At 35.7% G+C, this 22495-nt stretch overlaps 1 protein-coding gene across 2 annotated transcripts in view; it reads right to left on the reverse strand.

Moving 5' to 3' along the window:
• LOC134806505 (protein scalloped) overlaps positions 1–22495 on the reverse strand; it is a 65363-nt gene that overhangs the window by 38598 nt on the left and 4270 nt on the right. For both annotated transcript variants that reach the window (XM_063779786.1, XM_063779788.1), the window contains exon 2: positions 10061–10138. In XM_063779786.1, coding sequence (XP_063635856.1) covers positions 10061–10094 — 34 coding nt within the window. In that variant the 5' untranslated portion in view covers positions 10095–10138. The remainder of the gene's footprint in view (positions 1–10060; positions 10139–22495) is intronic.

A 22495-nucleotide genomic window follows, 5' to 3' on the forward strand; every position in this document is an offset into this window, starting at 1 on the left:
TATCATAAATTGGTTTGTTTGTCACCGTCGTTGTATGAAATTATGACACCAGAAAATTATCTTTTGATAATTACATATATCATACAATTATTTGTTGTTGATAATCAATTAGCATCGGCCCGTTATATTATTTAAACAGTGTTATATTTGCTCGGTTGAGCGTCGCGGCGAGGTGAATGGATATTACAATGCCACGGTGAGAAAGCTCGATCTGTGCTGCGCCGCCACAATGCTCATGTTTGCGACATCGCCTTCGTCGGCTCAATGTGTATCGATCTCCTAAAGGTCAAAAGCTAAATACCAGCATTTAAAGCAGCTATGAACTTTAAGGACTCAAGAAGCTTTCCATAGGAATCTAGTGTCAGATAATCGTGACCAGAAGGTGTCTATGAAAAAGATTATCTTGTTCTTCCTCCTCAACCACAGAGTTAACGCTCACGTGGCAAACTAGTTCTAAGATATCATAGAAACTAGATTTTTAAAAAGCGTCTGTAACTGCCATCTGAACTTATATCCCTCTACCGATCGATGATAAGTAAACTGATATAAATATATTAAAAATGAGTTCCGAGCAACTACCTAAGCGAGTATATAGCTGACTCCGAAACATGTCATACCGTAAAATCAGTTTAATATAAGTATGAGTCACGACAGTTTAAATTCGATTATGTAATATAGTTGGTCAAACCAATTTGTCAGTCAGTAAGAACCAGGAAAACTATACTCATCCTTTTCTTTTGGTTGCTAGTACTAGTGTAAGACAAAGATAGTATGATTCTCTCTGTCTATGATTGAAATGAGACAGTCCTTTGACAAACTAAAATATATATTTCTGAGAATACAACGTTGTTCTAACGTCGTGTCACAAATAAAAAGTTTATATCATACGTGTCTTTATAAGCCGACAATCAACTCGAACCACTTGATAAAACACCTCTACACACAATGTCAGAGTAAGTAAAAAAGTTCTAAAAGCTTTTTTTTCATTTAAAGAGGAAGGTGGAAGGTAAATAACAGTATAGTGATAACAATAAAGAACTTAATGAAGGATTCAGTCAGTCCATTGTCAATAATGTTAATAACGTTTGCAATATGATTCTCTATCTTTTAAAGCACACTACATAGTATCGTGCCAATGAAAAAGAAAGTTTGAATATACTTAGCTAAAATTAGCTACAGGTGCAATGAATCATAGACTCCTTACGTTATGTTGTAGATAAAGAAAAAAAAAACGTCAATGTTATCTAGTGTAGAGACGAGCGAATACAATAAGCTTCGGCCCACGCGCACGGTGAATCATGCGCGCGCCGGTCTATACAACGAGAACACTAAGAACAGCAAAAACATTACCCACTTTTGGACAAGTTTCCTTTCTCTTTCTACACTTCCAAGTGCACCGCGTTCATCGTCATGCGTTACAACTTGAAAAACAATAAATGAATCGTTACCGCTGATTCCAAAGTCAATGTCATAACTTCATTGACGGTTTACTATTTACATATTGTTATGTAAGCTTGGACAAATATTTTTAATTCCTTTAATTAAGTTACGAGTTCTATACGCATACGCATACGAGATACGCATTCTATAAGAAGAAATCAGCAATGGCAAGACCTAATAACGATCTTACCTACTCGGAAACTCCAATGTTTATATTTATACATGAACACGCCAAATGGCACATATAAACGTTTAACACGTCGTAATTTTTCCTCTTAATTCCGATGGCACGGTGACAAATAAAACGTCCTTTCACCTGGGAGCCAGATTTGGACCAAATTAATCACATAAAATAAAGTCACTCCTGAAGTCAAACTGTAGCTCACTAAAAGGATGTGTTGTGCTCTTCACATTCCTGATTTTTCAATAAATGTTGCTTTTTGGAAGAATTTTCTATAGATTTAAAAGATAGACATTATGTAGCGAGTCGTATGCATCTTGGACTAACTCAATGAAATCAAATAAAGAAGACTATTGAACAACAACAATGTGTTTCAATCGTTGTGTTATAACGTTAGGTACACACACATACATAGTTCATATTAATTAAACCAAAATATTACTTTACACTTTAATTGTATTGTCGCATTAAACGTCCAGTCATTGCAACCAAAGCGTGACAGAGTTGAACGGGTGACCATGAAGTGCGTAGAGCGGCGGGCGTAATACGTAGAAACGGTGACTCACAGAAGAGATCTCAATATACACACCGCCGTGCAACCGAAAGGGACGCAATTATCAGGAACCGGTTTATGATTTCGAGTTTCGATCCGATATGCTCCTGTCTGTGCCAAGTCGACTTTGCTTGAGCGGAGCAGGCGCTCACGAATCTCGGGGAAGTTGTAGATCATTATTTTTTTATTTTATTTCGCTGGACACTTACTTATAAATTAAGATTGATTTTTACGGCTCTGTCGGTTGGAGCTGCTTTCTGCCGCGCTTCCACTAAATGGTCATTTGTGTGTTTAGTCACAAGTACGAATTGGTTGATATCTCTTAGTTTAGATTGCTAATGGCTTGGTAGTCAAATATATTATTATTATCATAATACTTTACCACCACCACTTTCTTTATCAAAGCAAGGTCTGTGTCAGGGTGATGTCACCACTGCTTCGGTTCTCTTATCTTGACGCTGGTTGATAAAAACACAGCTTAGTTAGGAATGTTTACAGTTGTTTTTAAGATTAAAGAATTATGTATTAACTATAGTTATGGCCCTTCGTTTGACTTTTTTCATTTATGATTATAAGAGCTCCTAAGAGCGAAAAACAAATTCCATACAAAGTATTAAAAGCGCCCAACTCAACAACTAAAAAATATAAAATAGTCAAACGAAGGGACATGACACATACTTAATAAAATATACTTACTAAACACTCATCTTGTCTATAAAGTTCAGAAGAAGTTTAAAGTTAAGTTTCCAGAGAAGAAAATGGGGACTATCCTCTTAATGTATCAATACATTTTAATAAACATATTGATTTTTCCTTTTTTATTGTGGGACGCACCACATTTACAATCTATAAATTGTCTAGCGACCGGCAATAAAACATGTGGGTTCGAATCCAAAGTTGGCCAGAGTTGATCACGGTTCATTAATTTTTATCTGATAGACATATGTATATTATAACATTTAATTATTATTGGTAAAAAGTATTGACGACAACAGCGCAGCGGCACAATACAATTCTGTTCAATTTCTAAACATTGCTGAAATTCGTCGATGTAAATTTTACGGACAAAAAAACAACAAGCATTAGACGCAGGCATCGACACTTGTCGTTGTTGCGTGATTATTTGACTGGTCCGGTGCACTGATCGCTCAAGAAAGTCTCCGCACGATAACAGGAATTTTCCGACTCGGTGGAAACCATCGCGCCTCGGTAGTGAATCATTACGTGTTTTTATCTCAAGCGCGGAGAAAACTCACATGTTTACATGACAATAATAAAGTACGTACCTACATCGCTACTCACTTCGTAAGCGTGTCGTAAGCTAATAGGCATAAGACTCTGCATATTTATTTAAAAGACGCATAATTAGATCACACATAATTAGATCAAATTAGCAAAAGTAACGTTGGGCTGGTAATCAGAATAGATTTTCGTCTAGTTTGTAGGAGAGCTGTTAAAGACAACCAGCCGCGGGCGCAGTATAACGGCGGAACAAGGTATATTTATCGTGAGCCAACAATCGTTAAGGCTACTGTTATTACGACAGCGCCGGGACCGGTCCGACCACTTCCACTGCCGAAACGGCGCCTAACAGCCTTTATACGAGATGCGGAGGATCCATTTCAATCAAAGTAGCCAGCTGCAGACTCTATGAATGGCTATCATATCAGTTTGCTTTCTCTCCTTATCGGTGTTTAGTAATTAATTGGATTGATATCTTTCATCACTAGTAACTGCTATCACATTGCAAAACGATCGCATGTTTAGATAAAAGATTTACGTTATAAATAAACATTAAAGTATATTATCCATTCTATTCTTATAACAATATGTTTTTTTTCTTTTACTAATAATGCTAATAAGATGATATAGGTGTTACCTAAAAAAGAATGTACCAACATTCAATACATTTATGCATTTTTTTATAATAATGATTTTATACAGTAGGTACATACTTTTGGCGCGCGAAAATTCTTGTTTTAAATTACCAACATTTGTTTTTTTTTTCAATTTTAATCAATTCGTAATATTCGTATACAAACTAACGCTAACGCAAAATTGTAGTTTTTGTATTGAATTGTTAGGTACCGTTGCACATGGTTCATCAAGGGTAACTAAATTATATTTGAAAGGGCAGATTCCAACCAAACCCTTAATAGGATACAGTCGGTTTGATAGAAAAAAAAATCAAAAACCGTGTCTCAATCAAAAACAATATATTTACAACTGAAATTTAATGAAAATCTTAAATTTCAGTTGTAAATATATTGTTGCATAAGTAGGTAAGGTACTTAGTATAAAATAGAATAGTTAGCGAGTTAGCGACTATATAGCCGAGCGACATCATGAAAAATGCAAAATTTTAAAGAGAATATTTTCATAAAAGGTTATATCCGCGCGATAGGTACATTATCTCTATCTTCAGCCGCAAAAGACGCTCGGCGCGTCATAACTTTTGTTTCATTCTAATTACCCTTTACCCCCTTTTAAGAAAAATAAATCAACTTTATTTATTTTTCTAACCCCAAGGGGTGCGAGTCCAACTCGCACTTGCCGGTTTTATAATGACCAAAGGCATTGAGAAATACGAACCATTTTATTAATTACATTAAAGGGGCCCACTGATTAACAGTCCGCCGGACGGTGTCGGCCTGTCAGTTAGAACAAAATTTTGACAGTTCTGAACAACTGACAGGCCGATACCGTCCGGCGGACTGTTAATCAGTGGGCCCCTTAAGATTTTTAGCTATGCTGGTGCCGCATATGACTTGGCTTAGCCATAGGTAAATTTAATGTCTAAAGCACAATCATTTAGCGAATGTGACAGGCTAGGAAATCTATTTACGTGATCCTGATCATACATACTCGTATATCATATGTTTATTGTCTAACTGCACTATTTATTATTACATACTAAATATGTTACTTATTTTTCACGCGTCCAAATACTCTGAAAGAAATGCATTCGTGTTCACAGAATAACTTATCTTATCAGCTTAATTAATAGTTCTTTTCAATTACATATTTACGTACCTATAACACCTATATTACCTGAACACTTTCTTTTTCAGAACCGAGAACAAAGTACCTAAGTACAGCTTGGCAAAAAAGAGAATAAATTAAAAAGTGGCAACACCACTGTAGTGTCGTCCCTTTCAATCCAATCTATATAAGAAAACGGGACGACACTACAGTGTTGCCACTTTTTAATTTCTACTCTTTTTTGCCAAGCTGTATAAGATTTTCATTAGGGTTCCATTCTTCAATGAAAGGAGTCCATATTTGTCCGTTTGTCGGTCAGGACCCTTTTTCTCAAAACTATCGAGATGAAATTAATGTCAAACTCAAGTCTGCTGTGTCTTGAAGTTTTGAAAAAATCTTAACTCTTTTAAGTTTATGATCTCATGATCTGCAATTAAAACGTCCGTTGACGTCGCATGTTTTGTATAAAATCTAAACGAGGAATAAAAACCTATAGGGCACTTTTCGTTGCCCTAGAAACTTGTGGCAATAAACAATGTCTTATAATATAAAACAAAAAAAAAACCATGCTATTTGTAGTTGGTCGCCTATGTCGTCGATTTAAGTGGACAAGTTTTCCAACGGCTATGGTTGTACCTCAATACAATTTATATTTTCGATACTCTCATGGTTTATTTCCTGAACCGGTAGTAAATACCAGTTATATGGAACCCTCGATACAACGGGTCAAATTCACGGTTTCTTATTTTGAATTAATGTCAAGTTTTATTTATTATTGATTTTGGCATTTAGAGATCATTTGACAAATATTGTTACAATTTATATTACTTATAATAAAATATTTTGTAGAATTATGGTGGCCCCACACTGGCTGTCATTAGTAAAAATGTTATAACATTGTGTTACAGGAACAACATAATAAAACATTATGAATACTATCATGTTGTCCCTGTCACACGATGTTATATAACAGCTAATGTGGAACCACCATTAATCAATTTATGTTCATAAGAGTTCCATAAATTGCTTTTTAATCATATTTAATTAAAGTAAGATATAATAATTGTATATTTTGTATTCATTCACATTATCGTTACTATGACGATGAGTATACAACCCATTTTCAATTGTTTCTGCTCTAGTTAAATTACGTTAATTATATGTTACTCATTCACGCGCATCTATCACATCCCCATGAATGAGTCAATACCTAATGCGACTGAATTAATGTGATTATCCAATCATTGGCAACGACGACCAAATCTTCCCACACATGACTAAATTATCACACGTATTAGTGCCAATAGGTGTGTGATTGATAGCTGCTGAAGGGGTAGAATGATGGCTCTTCGTGAAAGGAGCATGTTCAATGAAGATTATCAATGCAAATCGAAGTAAAACGCCAAACTGTTTTCGGACCGCAACTTCCTGTGGAGCCCTGCGATTAGCCGAAAGCGTAACGCTCTGGCCACTGAAAATTATCGTGTTGCGTGCTCAAGATTGGCTTGCAACTATACGAATTTAGAAGTGGGTAATTGCTGTCGAAATTCAACGCTGGGGGGTGCACACCTGCGGGCGGCGCGTTCATTCATGGGAGCTGCGAGAGCCCGAGAGGTCGAGAACAATCCGCGGCGGATAATAACAGTTGGCTTTTCTTAGAAACAGTAGAGCGCGAAGGCTTTGGCGGAGGGAGTGTAGGCGTCTCGCTCGCACGCCGGGCGAGGGAGCGAGAGCGCGTAGGCGGGGCGAGCGGTGTTATGTCACGTTGGTGGAGGCGTCCAAAGTGCCCCGCTTGCATGCTGCGCTCACTGCATCTGCACTTTCCGACTCTTCATTATCAATGCTTGCTTAAGGGCTTAAGGTCACTCGCGGGAAAACACACTGTCGAGGAAATGTCACCAACTGGCCGGATGAGATTTTATTTATTTTGATATATATTAGAGAGTAGTCTAAAATAACAGACAAATATTCTTTTACCTGCCCAATCTCAACCTATTGGGAGAAATGGTCCGCAAAAGTACTGAAAAGATCTATAATAATAGCCTTGTGCGTTATGGAACATAAAATATGTTTGTAACTAGGTATCGTATAGCATAATAAAGAAATGGCACGACTTAGTCGCACATGGCTATGGCGCCGATTTTATTACACCAGGCAATGGTGAGTCGACGTTTATAAATCATAATTTTATGGTTATTCCTTGCGATAGTAGACGGTTCTAACCCAACGTTGACGCGAATATAGCTCATGGCAACTGGAGTATTGGGTTTGACGTTTTATTAGTTATTACACTTATTACAATTGTTGATAATAGTTAGTTTTCGTTTTTTTTTAGTTTATTTATTTCATAATGATAAATTACAGTATAAATTATTCTTACGCTAATCTATATGAATTTACATTATGATCGTCAATAATTTAGCATGCAAACGTAATTATACAATGTCAACAATGATAATCAAATTACAAATTTATAATTTAAAAAGAAATTTGAGAACAATCGTCAAATTGAAAAAAACTCAATAAATAACGAAATACATGTCTAATATATCATAATGATCGTCATACTAAAACTAAGAGCGGTAATCATAGGTAATAAGTTCAGAACGAATGTCAATCAATTTTACATAAGCTAAGTATAATGTCAAATAGTTATTTCAATTTTAATTCCATGTATTCGTCCACTGAATATAATGGGTTATTCAATAAAAAGTTCCTCAGTTGACGTTCAAATGCTTCGTCAGATATTTCAGTTCTTAATTCGGCGGGTAGACGTTCGTAATAAGTTGGGCCCATTACTCGCGGATTCTTACATGAAAGTGCCATGCGACGCGGCACTGTTCGCAGTCTTCCCGTCGATCTGATTTGTTTGCCGATGACTTCGACACGTTTGAACATAGACAAGTTTTTTCTCACGAACATCAGAACTTGAAACATGTATAGTGAATAATGCGTCAATATGCCATTATTTTTAAAAAGTTCCTTACAGTGGTGCATTGGCTTAACTCTAGTCAGTAAACGGATCGCACGCTTTTGGAGGATTAATACTCTAATACGTTTAAAAATAAATTATGTACTTAATAAGAACATCACTTATGGGTCGCCTTGCTATTATTCTCGTAAAATAACAAGTTCAAATACGTCGGGTATACAATAAATTCAAAGATTTGATCTACCTCCTCAAATGTCTAACCTTTTTTCTTAAAGGATTGATCGCGTTCTCCCAAATGGTTTCGGGAATGGGGAGCGCATTAGTGGTATCTAATTGGCCAATCAATTAGAACCGAGTTCACTACAAACTGAGTGAAGCCATTAAGCCGAGTGCAAATGTACTGAATTGCCGCTATTTGTATTAGTTACTCGCAGGGGTAAAGTCAGTGCGAGCTAAGGGTTCGTCGTGGCCGGTTATTTCAGGAACCAGATTTGTAAGGATTAGAACGACTTCAAACATCAACAGACGAGGCACGTGAAGGCACCCACTTAGAATATAATTTATGCTGCCTGCAATACGGCCAAATCAAATCAAACTTTTGACTATTTAAGAGAGAGAGATAAATAATAAAGACAAATTTCATTTAATAATTTTGGTGACCAAACCTTCCTATATTATCAAAACTGCTACATTAAGTCTAGCAGTATATCAATATATGAAAGTTAAGTTTGACATTTTCTAAACATATTTTTCTCTGTATACTCTACATAAGGTTGGCTCACGTTTTAATATATCTCTAGAATTGGTGCTAAAAAAATACTGGCATTTCGTCAAAACTATACAGAAAGTAGGTATCTTCTGGTAAGATACGACATAATTTTTTAGATTTGAATATACATATTAGTTTTCTTCAATAATGTAAAAAATATATTTAAGCCTGTCCTACCAACCAACCAACTACTACAACTACCAACCATATTGCACGAGAACTTTGGTAAAATAAAAAATAAATAAACCTGTGGCTATGCCATCACTTTTCGATAAGAACTATTAAGTAGCTAGACTAATCACGTCTATAATTCCTGTTGGCATTATCAGTAGCTTGACGTCACAAACGCTTGACTAAGATTAACAATGATTTCGCGGAACCGGTGTTTGATAAAGCCTGCCTCGTGATAAAGTATTGGCAAGAAAAACTTGATTAAAAATAGCAAACAGCTCTTCTACACCACGTGAAACAACCGCAACTATATGTTGCATTTAGTTGTAAGGTACTTAACCGTATTTTTGTGCAATAAAGTTAAAGTCCAAACAAGTATTATAGACGCTACGCGGTTGCTGCCGAGCTGAAAATAGTTGAGAGGAAAGTGGAAGACCGCTTCTTCATACAAACGTAGTCCCCAATTTCCTCTTAATTTGACAGGTCACTTGTCTTGGCAAGTTTTGATTTGTGGGCGGCTAGAGGTTAAAGTGATTCTCAGCACAATGATGCAATTATTATAAAGGACAAGACAAATATGAATGCAATTATTATTTAAAAAAATGTTGTAACGAAGTCACATATAACAATAAGAATTTCCTATAGGAACGTTTCTACCAAAATCTAAATATAAACGTCAAAAAGAAAATCACTACGAAAATTATAAATTACGCTGTTAATTATATTATTATTAAAATATCACAATTAACAAATTCAAATTCAAATTCAAATTCAATTTCTTTAATGTCAAAATAACACATGTCAACAAAATCCCATAATTCTTGAATTTATTAATTTATAATTCAGTTAGGTCTGTTTTCTGTAAGTTTATATTATACCTAAGGTGTACCTTACGCAATTACCCATGAATGTTTTATTAGGACTAATTGATTTTTAATCGATCAAATATTAATAAAATACTTTTTTAATTTTTATTGAACGACAATCGCTGGCATAATCATGTAAGAGGTGATGTAAGAAAATGTGTCTTACCAAGATTAGCGTAGTACCCAGCAGGATGCATCATGATTGTACCCAATCACCGCCGATACGATCCCATTTGTCACTTACCTAAAACGAACAAAACACAATGTATGTAGTAACTACAATTGCAGCCAAACAAATAAACAATACACAGTAATTACATAAAACAAATTAATTATTTGTTAATCGATAAGGCAGATAAATTAAATGAATTGTCATAACCGCATAACACATACTACTATGTTACATTAGTAGTATTCGCCGCCCGGTAAATCAATAAATAATTATGTTTACAGTAAGCTCGTTATTAATTACTAGCAATAATATACCGCATAAGTGGCATTTACGTTATCCGATGTTGCGACTGCGTGAAATGGTAATCCGCATCCCGCCATGTTGCATTATTCGCCAACATTATCAGCGCCGATGTGCATGGAATATTCGACATAGGGGCAAAATTCACGGTGCAAGGGTTGCATATTCGGCCCGAGGCATGCGGAGGCGAGCACACGTGGCTGCCACGGCTGCCTGCCTAGGAATCTGACCAAATGCCCATCGCAGCTCGATTGTTAGCTAAATAGCAATGCTTTATTTATGAGGTATACCGTCAACCGAGGAGGGCGAATTTACAAAGACCTATACATATATACTAGGTGTTTGAGTTCGAGCGCAGAGTGAAATGTATTAGCTATAGTAAAAATTAAATTTTAATTCAATCAAAAAAATACTCCAATAGAATCAGAGTCGTAGCAGAAACTCTGTCATAGTTAGCATTTGTAGATGCAATGTCAGTAAGAATTAAGTTAACTAAGTCTGCGCCATGCCAACTTTAAATTTAAATGTCTGATATCTTTTTTTGATAAAAAAAAACAGACAATCCCTAGTCGGAACGAGGACAATAGGGTCGAATAAAAATATAATGAGTTGTCAAAAATATAATAAACTGACAATGACGACTTTCATGCCTTTCCAGTGTTAATAATTTCAGTTTAAAAGCGTATAATAATTATACTATTATGTATTTTCAATCGCAGCAAACCGATTCTCGTGAAATTTTGTAAGCAGCTTCGGTAGTAAGATTATTTTTTTCTGTAGTTTCGTTTATTGGGAAATGTTCATAATAGTGGAACTTGTCATTAAAGGACTTGAGTGCCAGTAGGGTCTATGGCACTATTAGACTACTGCAAGTTCGCTCAGTGTGATAATGACTCAACGAAGAAAGTATTTTTTTATTTTTTTAAGGATACGAGCTTATCGGGAGGTTTACAGCGGGGTTGGTCTATGTTTACAGCTCACAGAGCCACTAGTATAATAATAATATATTTTTAAGTAATTATTAGGTAAATGTCGTCCTCGATTTTAGTCCCTATTCATCCTACCATCCGTAAACACCCTGGTTGACGGTACCGTTTGCGGTTGGAATAACATCTGAAGTAAAAGGGGGACGAAATTTTTATTTCTTAGACTAAATAGGTGTATGGGGGTTTACTCCTTATCAGGCGGAACTAGGTTTGCAAATTTGCTTGCAACAAAGCTAATGTTGAGTTACTAAACGATTTACGCCATTCAAGAATAGATAATCCTCATAAATAGCAATTTGCGTCGTGACAAACGATCTGCGTTGCGCCGCCGCTTAGTTTGGAAATCTCGTATAATGCCGCTATTGTTAATTATACAAGTCACCGAGTCGCTAAACATACGATTTATTGTCAGCAAACTGGAACGGTGATACATCTAGCTAGCGTGAGATTTGTACGGCAGCATGTCACCACGCAATGAATGGCTTGAAACATTGAAAAGTTAAGACTAACATTTATCTTTCTTGCATCAAAAATAATGATCATCTGCTCATTCAAAAGATTCACTTTCAAATTATTTGCCAATGTGTTTGTACTCTTACTTATTTACACAACCATCTGACTGTTTCGAGAACAGAATTTTAGAACGGCCGTTACCGAGCGTTTATTCGGTATTTTATTTACCGTCGCTTGTCAGGAACGGCTGGTTTACGAGTCGAAAAATCGACATCTTAGCCTCTCAACGGCGGAGTAATGTCAGTTGGATCGCGATCGACCGAAAAGATAACACGAATCGGGCTTCAGATCTAGCGGCTACGCGTTTTGGTAGAGAAACACTACCGGCAGGGACTTACCGCGTAAACTTCATGTTTTAATGGAGACTTATCGCCGTATCAAATCTAGACCGACGATTAAGAAACAATGGCATATTAATAAAACGGTTCTTTTACTATTGCGAGACAAAATACGGTTTCTAAGAGCTCACGCGTTGTTTCGTTAATGCTAGAGTCTGTGCGGAAACAGAAGAGTCGTAGAATGTATTAGATCCCATACATTTCACGACTCTTCCCTTTCCGCACAGACTCAGACAGAGTGAGACTGAGTGCGTTGTGCTGTAGTTATTTCAGAGAGATAAGTTTTTTTACTGAAATACTGTGATTTTTCAGGTTGTCCAGCGATGTAGAACTTACATAAGAGCTGTATATCTCTCAGTAAGCACTGAGTCCCGGACAGGGGCAAATAAAACAATAGAACAATGAAATACGTTGGACTGAAGCGCGCTCCGCTAATGAACTGCCACGCCGACACCAAACGCTCTTGGTATTAGAACGGCCATTAGTTAATGTACAAATTATGGAAAACTGTACTTGACATTGAAATTGTGGGTTTCCTTTAATAGTTCTGGCAACTACTTAAATCGTGTTGTGTCTTTGCTTTATTATTCTGAACTTATTGAAAAATGTTTTCTTTATTCTCGAATTCTGCTCTTTTTGTATATTTGCTATGGAATGTATGTAATACTTACATTATAACAATTTAATCGTCCTCCTCGTCTTCAAATGGCATGAGGACCATTTAATAAATGTGTTCTTGAAAGCAGTTGTGAATGTTGTGATTTTAATCGGTAAGTACCTAAACAAGGATTTCCGATTCAGATAAAATGTACCTAAGTACTTTTTTATTTTAAAAATACTTTCTGGTTAATAACTCTTATTAACAATTCTAATGACTTATCCAGTTACGAGGCTCAAGAGCGCTCAGTCGCTGGTGCATCGGATGAAAAAGTATGGTTGGGTCCAGCGTGGTATGCGCGGAATGGGAGAGAGCATCCGGGCGGCTGCGATTGTTGCCAGTTATCACTGAATGTTTTCCACCGGGGCATTTTGTGCCGCCACAAAAAACCACATAAAGGGCGGGAGCGGCTCGTTTGAGACGCCGCCCCTGTGGGAAAATCGTCGCCAGAAAACTGCCACGCAAATAAATTATAAACTCTCGCATGTGGAACGCAGTCCGGCATACACAACGATTTATTCCTATGAAATAAGTTAAAAACGAGCTTGGTTGATGCTTTAATATGGAGTTGCGAGGCGGATTTTTACATAAGCATGTATCGTAGGTAAATAACGTACTTACCGATTCATTTTTGAATAGATAAAAAAAAATACGATAGCATTTGATATCAATGAAAAACTAACAATAACACTGCGCCGTGCCAACTCCAATATAAATACGTCGATGCAAGAAGGAGATCAAGAAACGATTTGTATATGCAAATCGTCGGCACAACCGGCCTTTGTAAATGTCGCGCTATCTCACGGCGGCGAATCATTAGCGAAAACGGAGCCCGGAATAGAACTGACAGCGGGACGATTGCAGCCCGTGATGGATGACGGGGGTTATTACTGCGGTTAATACTCCACCGCTCACTGAAAAACTAACCAATCGACACCGTAACCTATTATCAATTCTCCAGTCCTGAATGATCTGACTTGATAACGCATTTCTACAACTGTTCAGTATACAACTGTTCACGGTATGGTTAAACCCGATTGATTGACATGATTTAAACACCACAATAATCGAACCCTTTCTTGCACGTGCCTTTCGCAAATAGCAACGTAGTTGAACCTATTTAAAACGACTTCGATCGGCTAATCAGTCTAAACGGTTAAAGTGCTTGGTAACCGGCTAACCGCTAAACAATATAGCTACATTCAGGCAAAAAAAGTCAAAAAGTGGAGTGGCTTACACAGAACATCCTGTAGCTAACTGGCCAGTAGGAGGAGGCAGCGTGAAAAAAATATAAAATCGGACGGCGGGACTAGACATTACTGCGTAACAGCGCGTCCATGTCGCTCGCATTGAAAACTTGCAGAAAATGCATCGACGATAAGAAAAAATTCAGTCCGCCGAGCACATATAAGTACAGCATAGCGTTGGTTGCATTCCACGGGAATGCCTCGCATATCGAGACTTTAAACTAACCATTTACCGATTGCAGATACTCCATGGCCGAAGAAGTAATCTGGTCAGATCGCTTCGGTCGCATAGTTGGTGCGACGTATAATTTTTAACCTAAATAAGTAAGGAATACTTCTTTTCATGGTGCGTTAACGAGGTTTCGAGGTAGTTTGCTCTGGTTATTTAATAAAAGTTATTTGTTTAAGTATCTATGTCTGCCTTAAGTACATAACTAGAGTAAACAGGATTATTCAGGAATCATTTTCTTTTTTCTATTACTTGCTCAAAATTTCCGTAGCTTGCATGATTAAATTACACTCTACTTTGCACAGATATTATGTACTTAAACGGATGTTCGTGTGACAAAAATAGAAAGGTACTCTCATTTATACCAGGACGGTGGTAAACAAGTATATACCTATACGGTTTTTATGAAGGTAAAGACACCTATCGTTCCGAACGGTAAGACAATGTGACTGTTTTATGTATTTAAATGAAAATATGCGTAATTTATCACTAGTAGTAAAGTCGTATCCAAATACACGTATGCTATTATGAAGTCAATTATGCGCCTAAATCAGCTTGCAACTCTATTCGAGTTCGTGTCCTATCTTGATGTCTCCGTCAGCGAAATGTATCTGAACTTAACGGTAAGTCTCGTCGTGGAATAACAAAAAGCAGTCCTGTCGTATTGCCACTACTTGTATCCTTGTCTCACACAGGATCCCCGCGAACGAATGAGCAGGACGCTCGTAGATTTTATAATGCGGCTTCTAATTTGAGTTGGTTTTAATTTATAGTGCGACAGCCGCGCTGGCTCGTCGTAGCAACCAGGACGCCTCATCAATCTTTGGAGCTGAGAATGGAGAAGGCTAAAACATCGCGCTGTTTTGTAAGAGCATGTTTCACGAGCGAAGTTGCTCCTGCTCCTTTATTACTCGCTTCCCGTCTTAACGAAGTTGGGATAAAGAAGATAGATGTAACAAGTCTTATCTCATAATATTGTATGGAGATAGTTAATTCGAATAATCAAACAATGACAGCTAATGCTATTAAATGGTCGAGAACTAGAAATTATAATTATAATTATGATGAATTGATGACCAACGTTTGCAGTTGCCTAAATAATTTTCTAATTCAAATGGGTGTTTGGTTTAGATACCTATCCATACCATCCATGCATATACGGTATCCATGGATATATGGACCTTTCGCAGTTTTTACAGAAAAGCTAATAAATTGATGTTAATATAACCTGTAATGAAGCAGCTAAATAAGGGACACGTATCGGCGGCACGTGAAAATCAATATAATAATACAGCCGACCCTTAACTACCTATAGGTACTACGGGATTCAGTTAGTATCTATTAATAGGTAACATGTAAGTTTCCTTATGTGCCTATACCTACAATGCAACGATGTAATCACTACACTTTTTAAAATAAAGTCCCCCGCCGCGTCTGTATATTTGTGTTTGTTTGCGATAAACTCAAAAGCTACTGAACAGATTTTCATGCGGTTATCACCTATCAATAGAGTGATCCTTGAGGAAGGTTTAGGTCTATAATTTGTTAACCCGTGCGAAGCCGGGGCGGGTCGCTGGTTAAAAATATGTATGTACTTACGTAATTTTAGTCTAATCCTAATCTAATAATAACTCCATTTTACAGAACAGGGGCCCATTTCTTGAACGATATTAGACTAATATTATTAGTCCACGAACTGTCAAGTCGTATGGGTTACCATGGAAACACACTAATAATGTTAGACTAATACCATTCGAGAAATGGGCCTCTAATGTTATTTTAAAAATTAACACCAAGAACTAAATCGGAAAGTCGTAAAATCGAGACATCGGCAGGCTTCTTGTTGTTATTGCCATACACAGGTATTTTAAGTATTCTTTGACACTCACGTTTGTTCCAATTATCCATGCGAACTATGTTTTTTTTAAGTCTATATTGCATTAAAATATGTTGGGTTTGCGAAAAATATTAAATTCAATTACCTACCATAAGATTTTTGGACGCTTTGACAGAACTCAATGTTACCTACCTATATTTTTCCAAAAAAAATTCTTTGCTCAACTTTTGTCACTATTTTGCAGTAACTGACAGGATTTTTAGTACATTTATATACATATTTAAAACAAATCATCCATTCTTGCTCGGAGAGGTAAATAAAGTAGGCAAGGTTCGGTGGGGTAAGAGAAACGAGAAACATATTTAATTTTTTGCTGGGCAAGAGAAACCGTATGAGGAAAGTCCTACGTAAGTATTTTTAAGTTAATTTATAGTTGGTCAAGTAGATCTTGTCAGTAGAAAAAGGCGGCAAATTTGAAAAATGTAGGCGCGAAGGGATATCGTGTCTTAGAAAATTTGAATTTCGCGCCTTTTTCTACTGACAAGATTTGCTTGACCATCTATATTTATGCATTAGTTTTAGTATTTTTCTTTATTTATTTGAATTCTATTATTTATTAGTATTTCCTTGGATATCACGGGCCTATAATCCCGGCTTTTTGATAGGCTTGCGTGGGGACACAGATCCAACACGTAGAGGCCCCTTGGAGAGCTTTTATGTCATGTATTTAGTATTTATTATTAATATAATTAAGAAGGTATCTCTAAAATTCAATTTTGCATTATGAATGAAAGGAGCATAAAAAAAACAATGAATATTTTAAAAATGTAGTTTGTTGCTATATTTAATACACCATTTATATATATATCTTGTTTTTTGTCCTGTGTGTAATATTAATTTGTTTTTGTTGTTTACAAATATTTATATAGCACGACATTGACATATTTATATTAATTTTAGTACTTTGTTGTAATTTTTTGACATCCGCGTATGTAAGCATAAACATTATTTGATAGGTATTCAATAATATGCATTAGAAACAACGTATTTTACGCCAAAGACTGACTGATTGTGACGCACTCAATGTAGCATATGATAATTTTTACACACTTTTATTTACCTTCACTGCGTATATTTGTATATTTATGTGCATCAAATATTGTAACTTAAACTTGAACCACTTCCGGGTGTCTGATTAAGCTGAAATTTGCTATACTTCCGTATTTCCGATGACAATGTAGTGCCATGCTAACATAGAACTGATCTGATGATGCAGTCGGAAGGTTGCCAAAGGAACTCTTCGATGGAAAATCGTTAACACATTGTGTTTAGACTCATTTGAACGATCTATAAGAGTAGGTACTTGATATACATGCAAAGGTGAAAAAATACAGCCGGCAATAAAAGTGTGCAACAAAAATATTTTTGACGGTAGCTTGTTAATACTAGTTCCCATTCGCACAATAAATTATTTGTAGGTTTTTAATATAAAATTGTGAGTCGCGTTACTCTTGCCGTGGAACAACCAAAATACTTACTCTAGTTAAAAAGTTTATACAAAGCTTATTTTAGCAGCCCAAGTAAGCGATAAAAAAACCCGTTTTAATAAATTATGTATTTACCTACTTGTCTACGTGGCTCATACTAAGTCAATACAGGTAGTTGGTAGTTATTTTTCTAATAAAATAAACACACAATTTAAAAGAAATCAATTGAAATGCACGCACGTGTCGATTTAGTAAAATCATTTTGATCTGCTTCATGGTATTGTAGTTAATTTACCCAAGCAGCTGAACATTTAGAAACAGAAATTAAAATTTGATCTACGTACTTGGTGACTTTGACATAACGAAATATAGTAAATAAAATATAATTATGATTGTGAAATATCAATTACGGCTACCTAAGGGTGTCAAAACAAACGTGCTTCTGCTTTGTCCATTATAATAGTCAAATTGGATGCTATTATAACTTGTGATTAATGAGAAATCAATTTATTATTTATTGAATATTTTGGTGTAGGTATGTAACATTATTACAAAATTAAGTCCCTACATTGAACGTTTTTATCATCATAATCTCATAATTTATTAATTGATCATCCCATCTAATTCAATTTAGGTACTAATATTTTCTTAATTTGCTTATAATAAGATTACCGCATTCCACATCTTTCAGGTTTTGTAAGATATAAAAGATTATTTTGGCCCCGATCTTTAACAACACACTTTTAATAAATAAACAGTCGGCCTGTTAAAAAAAGGACTTAGTTAAATTTAAGATATTTACTGCTTTACATCGATCTAATTAAATCCCGGGCCTTTTTCTATCGCTATTTCGTTGTCCGCTGTTAAATTAATGAAGAGCGACAAAAACTTCTAATTGTTCGCTTACTTTGCTTCGACATCTGTCGTTCTAAATGCGATGTTTCTATTAAAAGCTGGAGTGCAATTCGCAAACTGACACTTTTTGTTCTCCGCGAACTTTCGCCGTTGACTAGCTTTGTTCCGTAAAGTAGTTACATATACACGATATTTTTCGGGACCTCTAGTTTTTTGTTAGACATACATTATGTAGTTAGGCAGACTACGTTTTAATAAAATATTTTCCAATAAGACATGATGATACCTATGCTACTATGAATATGAAATACATCTAACAAAAACTAGGCTAAGTATCTATTTTTGCTAAAAATATTATTATAAGTACCTAACTACTACCTTTCTACTTCATTTTTGAGATTGATTCTAGGAAATCTACCGCGCATAATGTATGCTAAATTAGTTCGCATTAAACATTATTAGCAACTAAATTATTTTGCGACTGGAAAAGTACCAACTACAGCGTCTACAGCCGATGCTGTTACATTTGTAACGTTTGATAAGTTTATTGTACAGTCAACATTAAATATATGTTTACACTTTTGCACCTTACTGCTCTGTATTAAGGCGAACAATGTAAACATATCTTTGAAGTCGACTGTACCAAAGTCGGAGTGAGTTGAAAACTACGAATAGCGCAGTTAGCAGGTATGAAGCGGAGCGTAGGTGGTTTTACAAGCCGACAGACAATCAAAGCGAGCACGAGCCCAATTGCGAAATAAAACGTACAAATAACAGGTTTAATTAAATCGCCAAGACCGTCCGCGCGGATGCGGGAACTATCGATTCCAACTATAACGATAGTTTAACAAGTGAACTCAAAGTGAGCTTCATATCGAATGTTGCCTGCAACACACGTATCTACAGTGCAGTCAATCGAGAAAATTATTCCTAGGTGTATTCAGGATTGCGATATATTGCTATCCTACCAACTCGAAGCCAGTCAATTCGCATTTCACTCGCACGGAATTGAGCGTGTGATATCCATGTACGTACCTATTCAGTAATCGGAGTGGCCTTAAACTGGTGCAAGCGATATAGACCTACGATGATTTCCTAATATTAAATAAATATACGATATTTAAACTTGGTGCAAATCAATATTTCTTTTGATTTAGAAAAATGGATTTGTTTACATCAGCCACAAAATGTTATTTACGAAAATACACGAAAAAAGGATTTTTAAACAGTTTAAATAACTCGGGAGACGTATTGATGTTTCATAAAAATCATAAAGACTAAGTGATTTGAATTGGTAGTAAAATAGCTATGGATCAGGGCTAACAAACAAGTAGGTACTTAATACTTTAATTTATAACAAAAATATTTATTGATATAAGTTAGGCAATGGCGAAATAGACATACCTACCTACATAATATATTAACTTCATGCAGGCATTTCTTTATAATAAATCATTTAACTTAATATTATGTTTATGGTTCTTCAAATCTTCCTGGCATTCATCCGCACGGGATTGTACTGTAAATGAAAGAAAAACATTTTCATTTGTGTGCCGCAAAATATAAAATGTCGATAGGCAATCAACTGAACACTGATTGAACTACAAGCGCTGGCCAGCCGATGGAGAGACATGCAGTCTCGTTATACATTTTTCACTGGAAACTGCGCTTAAAATTTTCGTATTGTTCTCTTTCTCTAAATTGCAAATGAGAAATTAATGTTTACTTCAATTTAGTTTAAGGCAAGCGTAATCGCTACTATGTATTGTTGAACAATGATGACAATTATGACAACCGATTTCACACAGCCGTAATCCCCGTTTGTCACTTCTCTTGAGGGAAAAATTAAGATAAATAAGAGGCGAGAGGGTCCTTTCTCATTCATCTCTTCCAGACGTTAGAAGGTTGAAAGTAGCGTACGTGAATAATTAAATTTAAGCTTTATAGCATTGAAAGTATGGTTCATTTCGCCGAGATAATATCGAGGGTTCCACACCAGAGGTAATCCACAAATAGGCATCCGAGAATAGAGCGAGGCTACTGGACAGACGGCGCAAACATCTCCAGAGCTGCAATTTTTTTATGATGATTTCAATAAAGAAATTTATTATAATTATGATTGATTGTGATTACTATTATACAATATTGCATTTTAAAGATTAAAATCTAAGGGAAAATAATATTATTGTTTGTAATTAAATAAACATTATTTTAATCTGTATTACAGTGTGGAAAAGTAAGAATTGATATTAACAGTGTATTAAAGTCACCGGACTTAATCTATGCAAGAGTTCCTTTAAATACTATAGAGTATGGGTAGACACCCTTACTAGTTTCCTTTTAATGTCATGTCTCAGCTTTCGGCACTAAGTCATGAGAATCAGTGGAATCATTGAATAATTTTACGGTTTAGACTCACTTGTTTTTAGTCACTCGCGCGACATGTTGACATGTTGTCTAAACCGTAAAATTATTCAATGTTAGTAGGTATGTCTCACAACAGTTTAAATTCGGTCATGAGAATCGTTTATTTCTTGTTCATTTAAAAGAGTTCTTACTAAATTGATTTTGTCTAAACTTAAGTTAATCCCAGTCGGTAAGTCTTAAACAAAACACTTATTTTAGGAGACTTTTATGAACTATTATTAATTAGTATACATATTTTATACATTTATTCGATTCAATTCAATTCCATTTATTTTAGATATCAAACGATCCATTATCCAAATTACGCATACTGACAAAAAAAATTATAATAAATAAATATTGTAAGATTGAAAAACCATTAAAATGTTAATATAAAATTTCAGTCATCAAATAAATAGGTAAGTAGGTAGTATTATTATTTTATTATATGAATTATATCAATCTAATTGCATAGTTAGCTGTTAGATATCAAAGGCATCCCGCAAAGTGTACCACTCGGAGTCGGAGTATCTCTGATTCGTGGTCGGGAAGGTTGTTCGAGGGATTAGTGGGAGTGAACCTTCCGCAGGTCAATAAGAGCAGGTAGCGTAACCGCGCGCACGGTGGTCGTCATTCAATACCTCGCTCGTTAGGGCAAACTGATTTACCCATTATATTTCTATCAAAATAAGATTATTTTGTATAATTGTATTCAACAATTTGAATGATACTACATATTAATATCAGGCCGTGAGTACTATTATTTGATAGTCATTTTAATAGTTTGATTTTCAATAGTTTCATTGTAACAACAAATTAATTTAAATGGAATTTTGAAGCGGACCCCGGTCACAAAAAGCAGTATTATAGTTGCAAATGCAACCGGAATAAATATCAAAAATGTTCAGCTCAGCTGTTCTATAGTACCTAAGCGTTTACGCAGCCTATAGACGGTTGCAACTGAAGTAGTATCACATGCGCGTTGCCGTACCATTAAAATCCCATACACTTCTTATTTGATAACCTCTTACTGTAGGCCTTCGACTAACTACAGCGATTATGAAAGATTATTTGTGTTTATTTTTATTATTTATTTAGATAAAAGATAAAGATAAAAAATAGTTTATTCAATGCGCTTAGGAACGTCAAATAAAGCTATACCGCTAAAGCTTTTTTAAATTTATTTGTCTTATACCTACCGTAATAAGCAGTGGTTACGTACTAGGTACTCTAGCTGATTCATAATTTGCTATCATTAATAGTCGGTCACCTTTGTACAAAAAAATAACTGCATTATTGTCAGCAATATCAATGGACATTTCTTTGAATCTCTTATTGTGAAAGATGATATGGAGTGAATAGCGTCGCACGTGTATTATAGAATGGTCGTTTCTTGCTGAGCTCGGTCACACGAGCCGGTCAAGTAAGCGAATGGGCAGAGTTCTACGATTACAGCATCCGGAGTGCCATCAACAGTTCGTCAATAAACCACATCACTGCGAATTGTCTGAATAAGATAATTTATTACTGCTCTGGTGGTCAGGTTTCAACTTACCGATTTCATTATGAATGA

This window comes from Cydia splendana, chromosome 3, assembly GCF_910591565.1.
Source record: "Cydia splendana chromosome 3, ilCydSple1.2, whole genome shotgun sequence".
Taxonomy (NCBI): Eukaryota; Metazoa; Arthropoda; class Insecta; order Lepidoptera; family Tortricidae; genus Cydia; species Cydia splendana.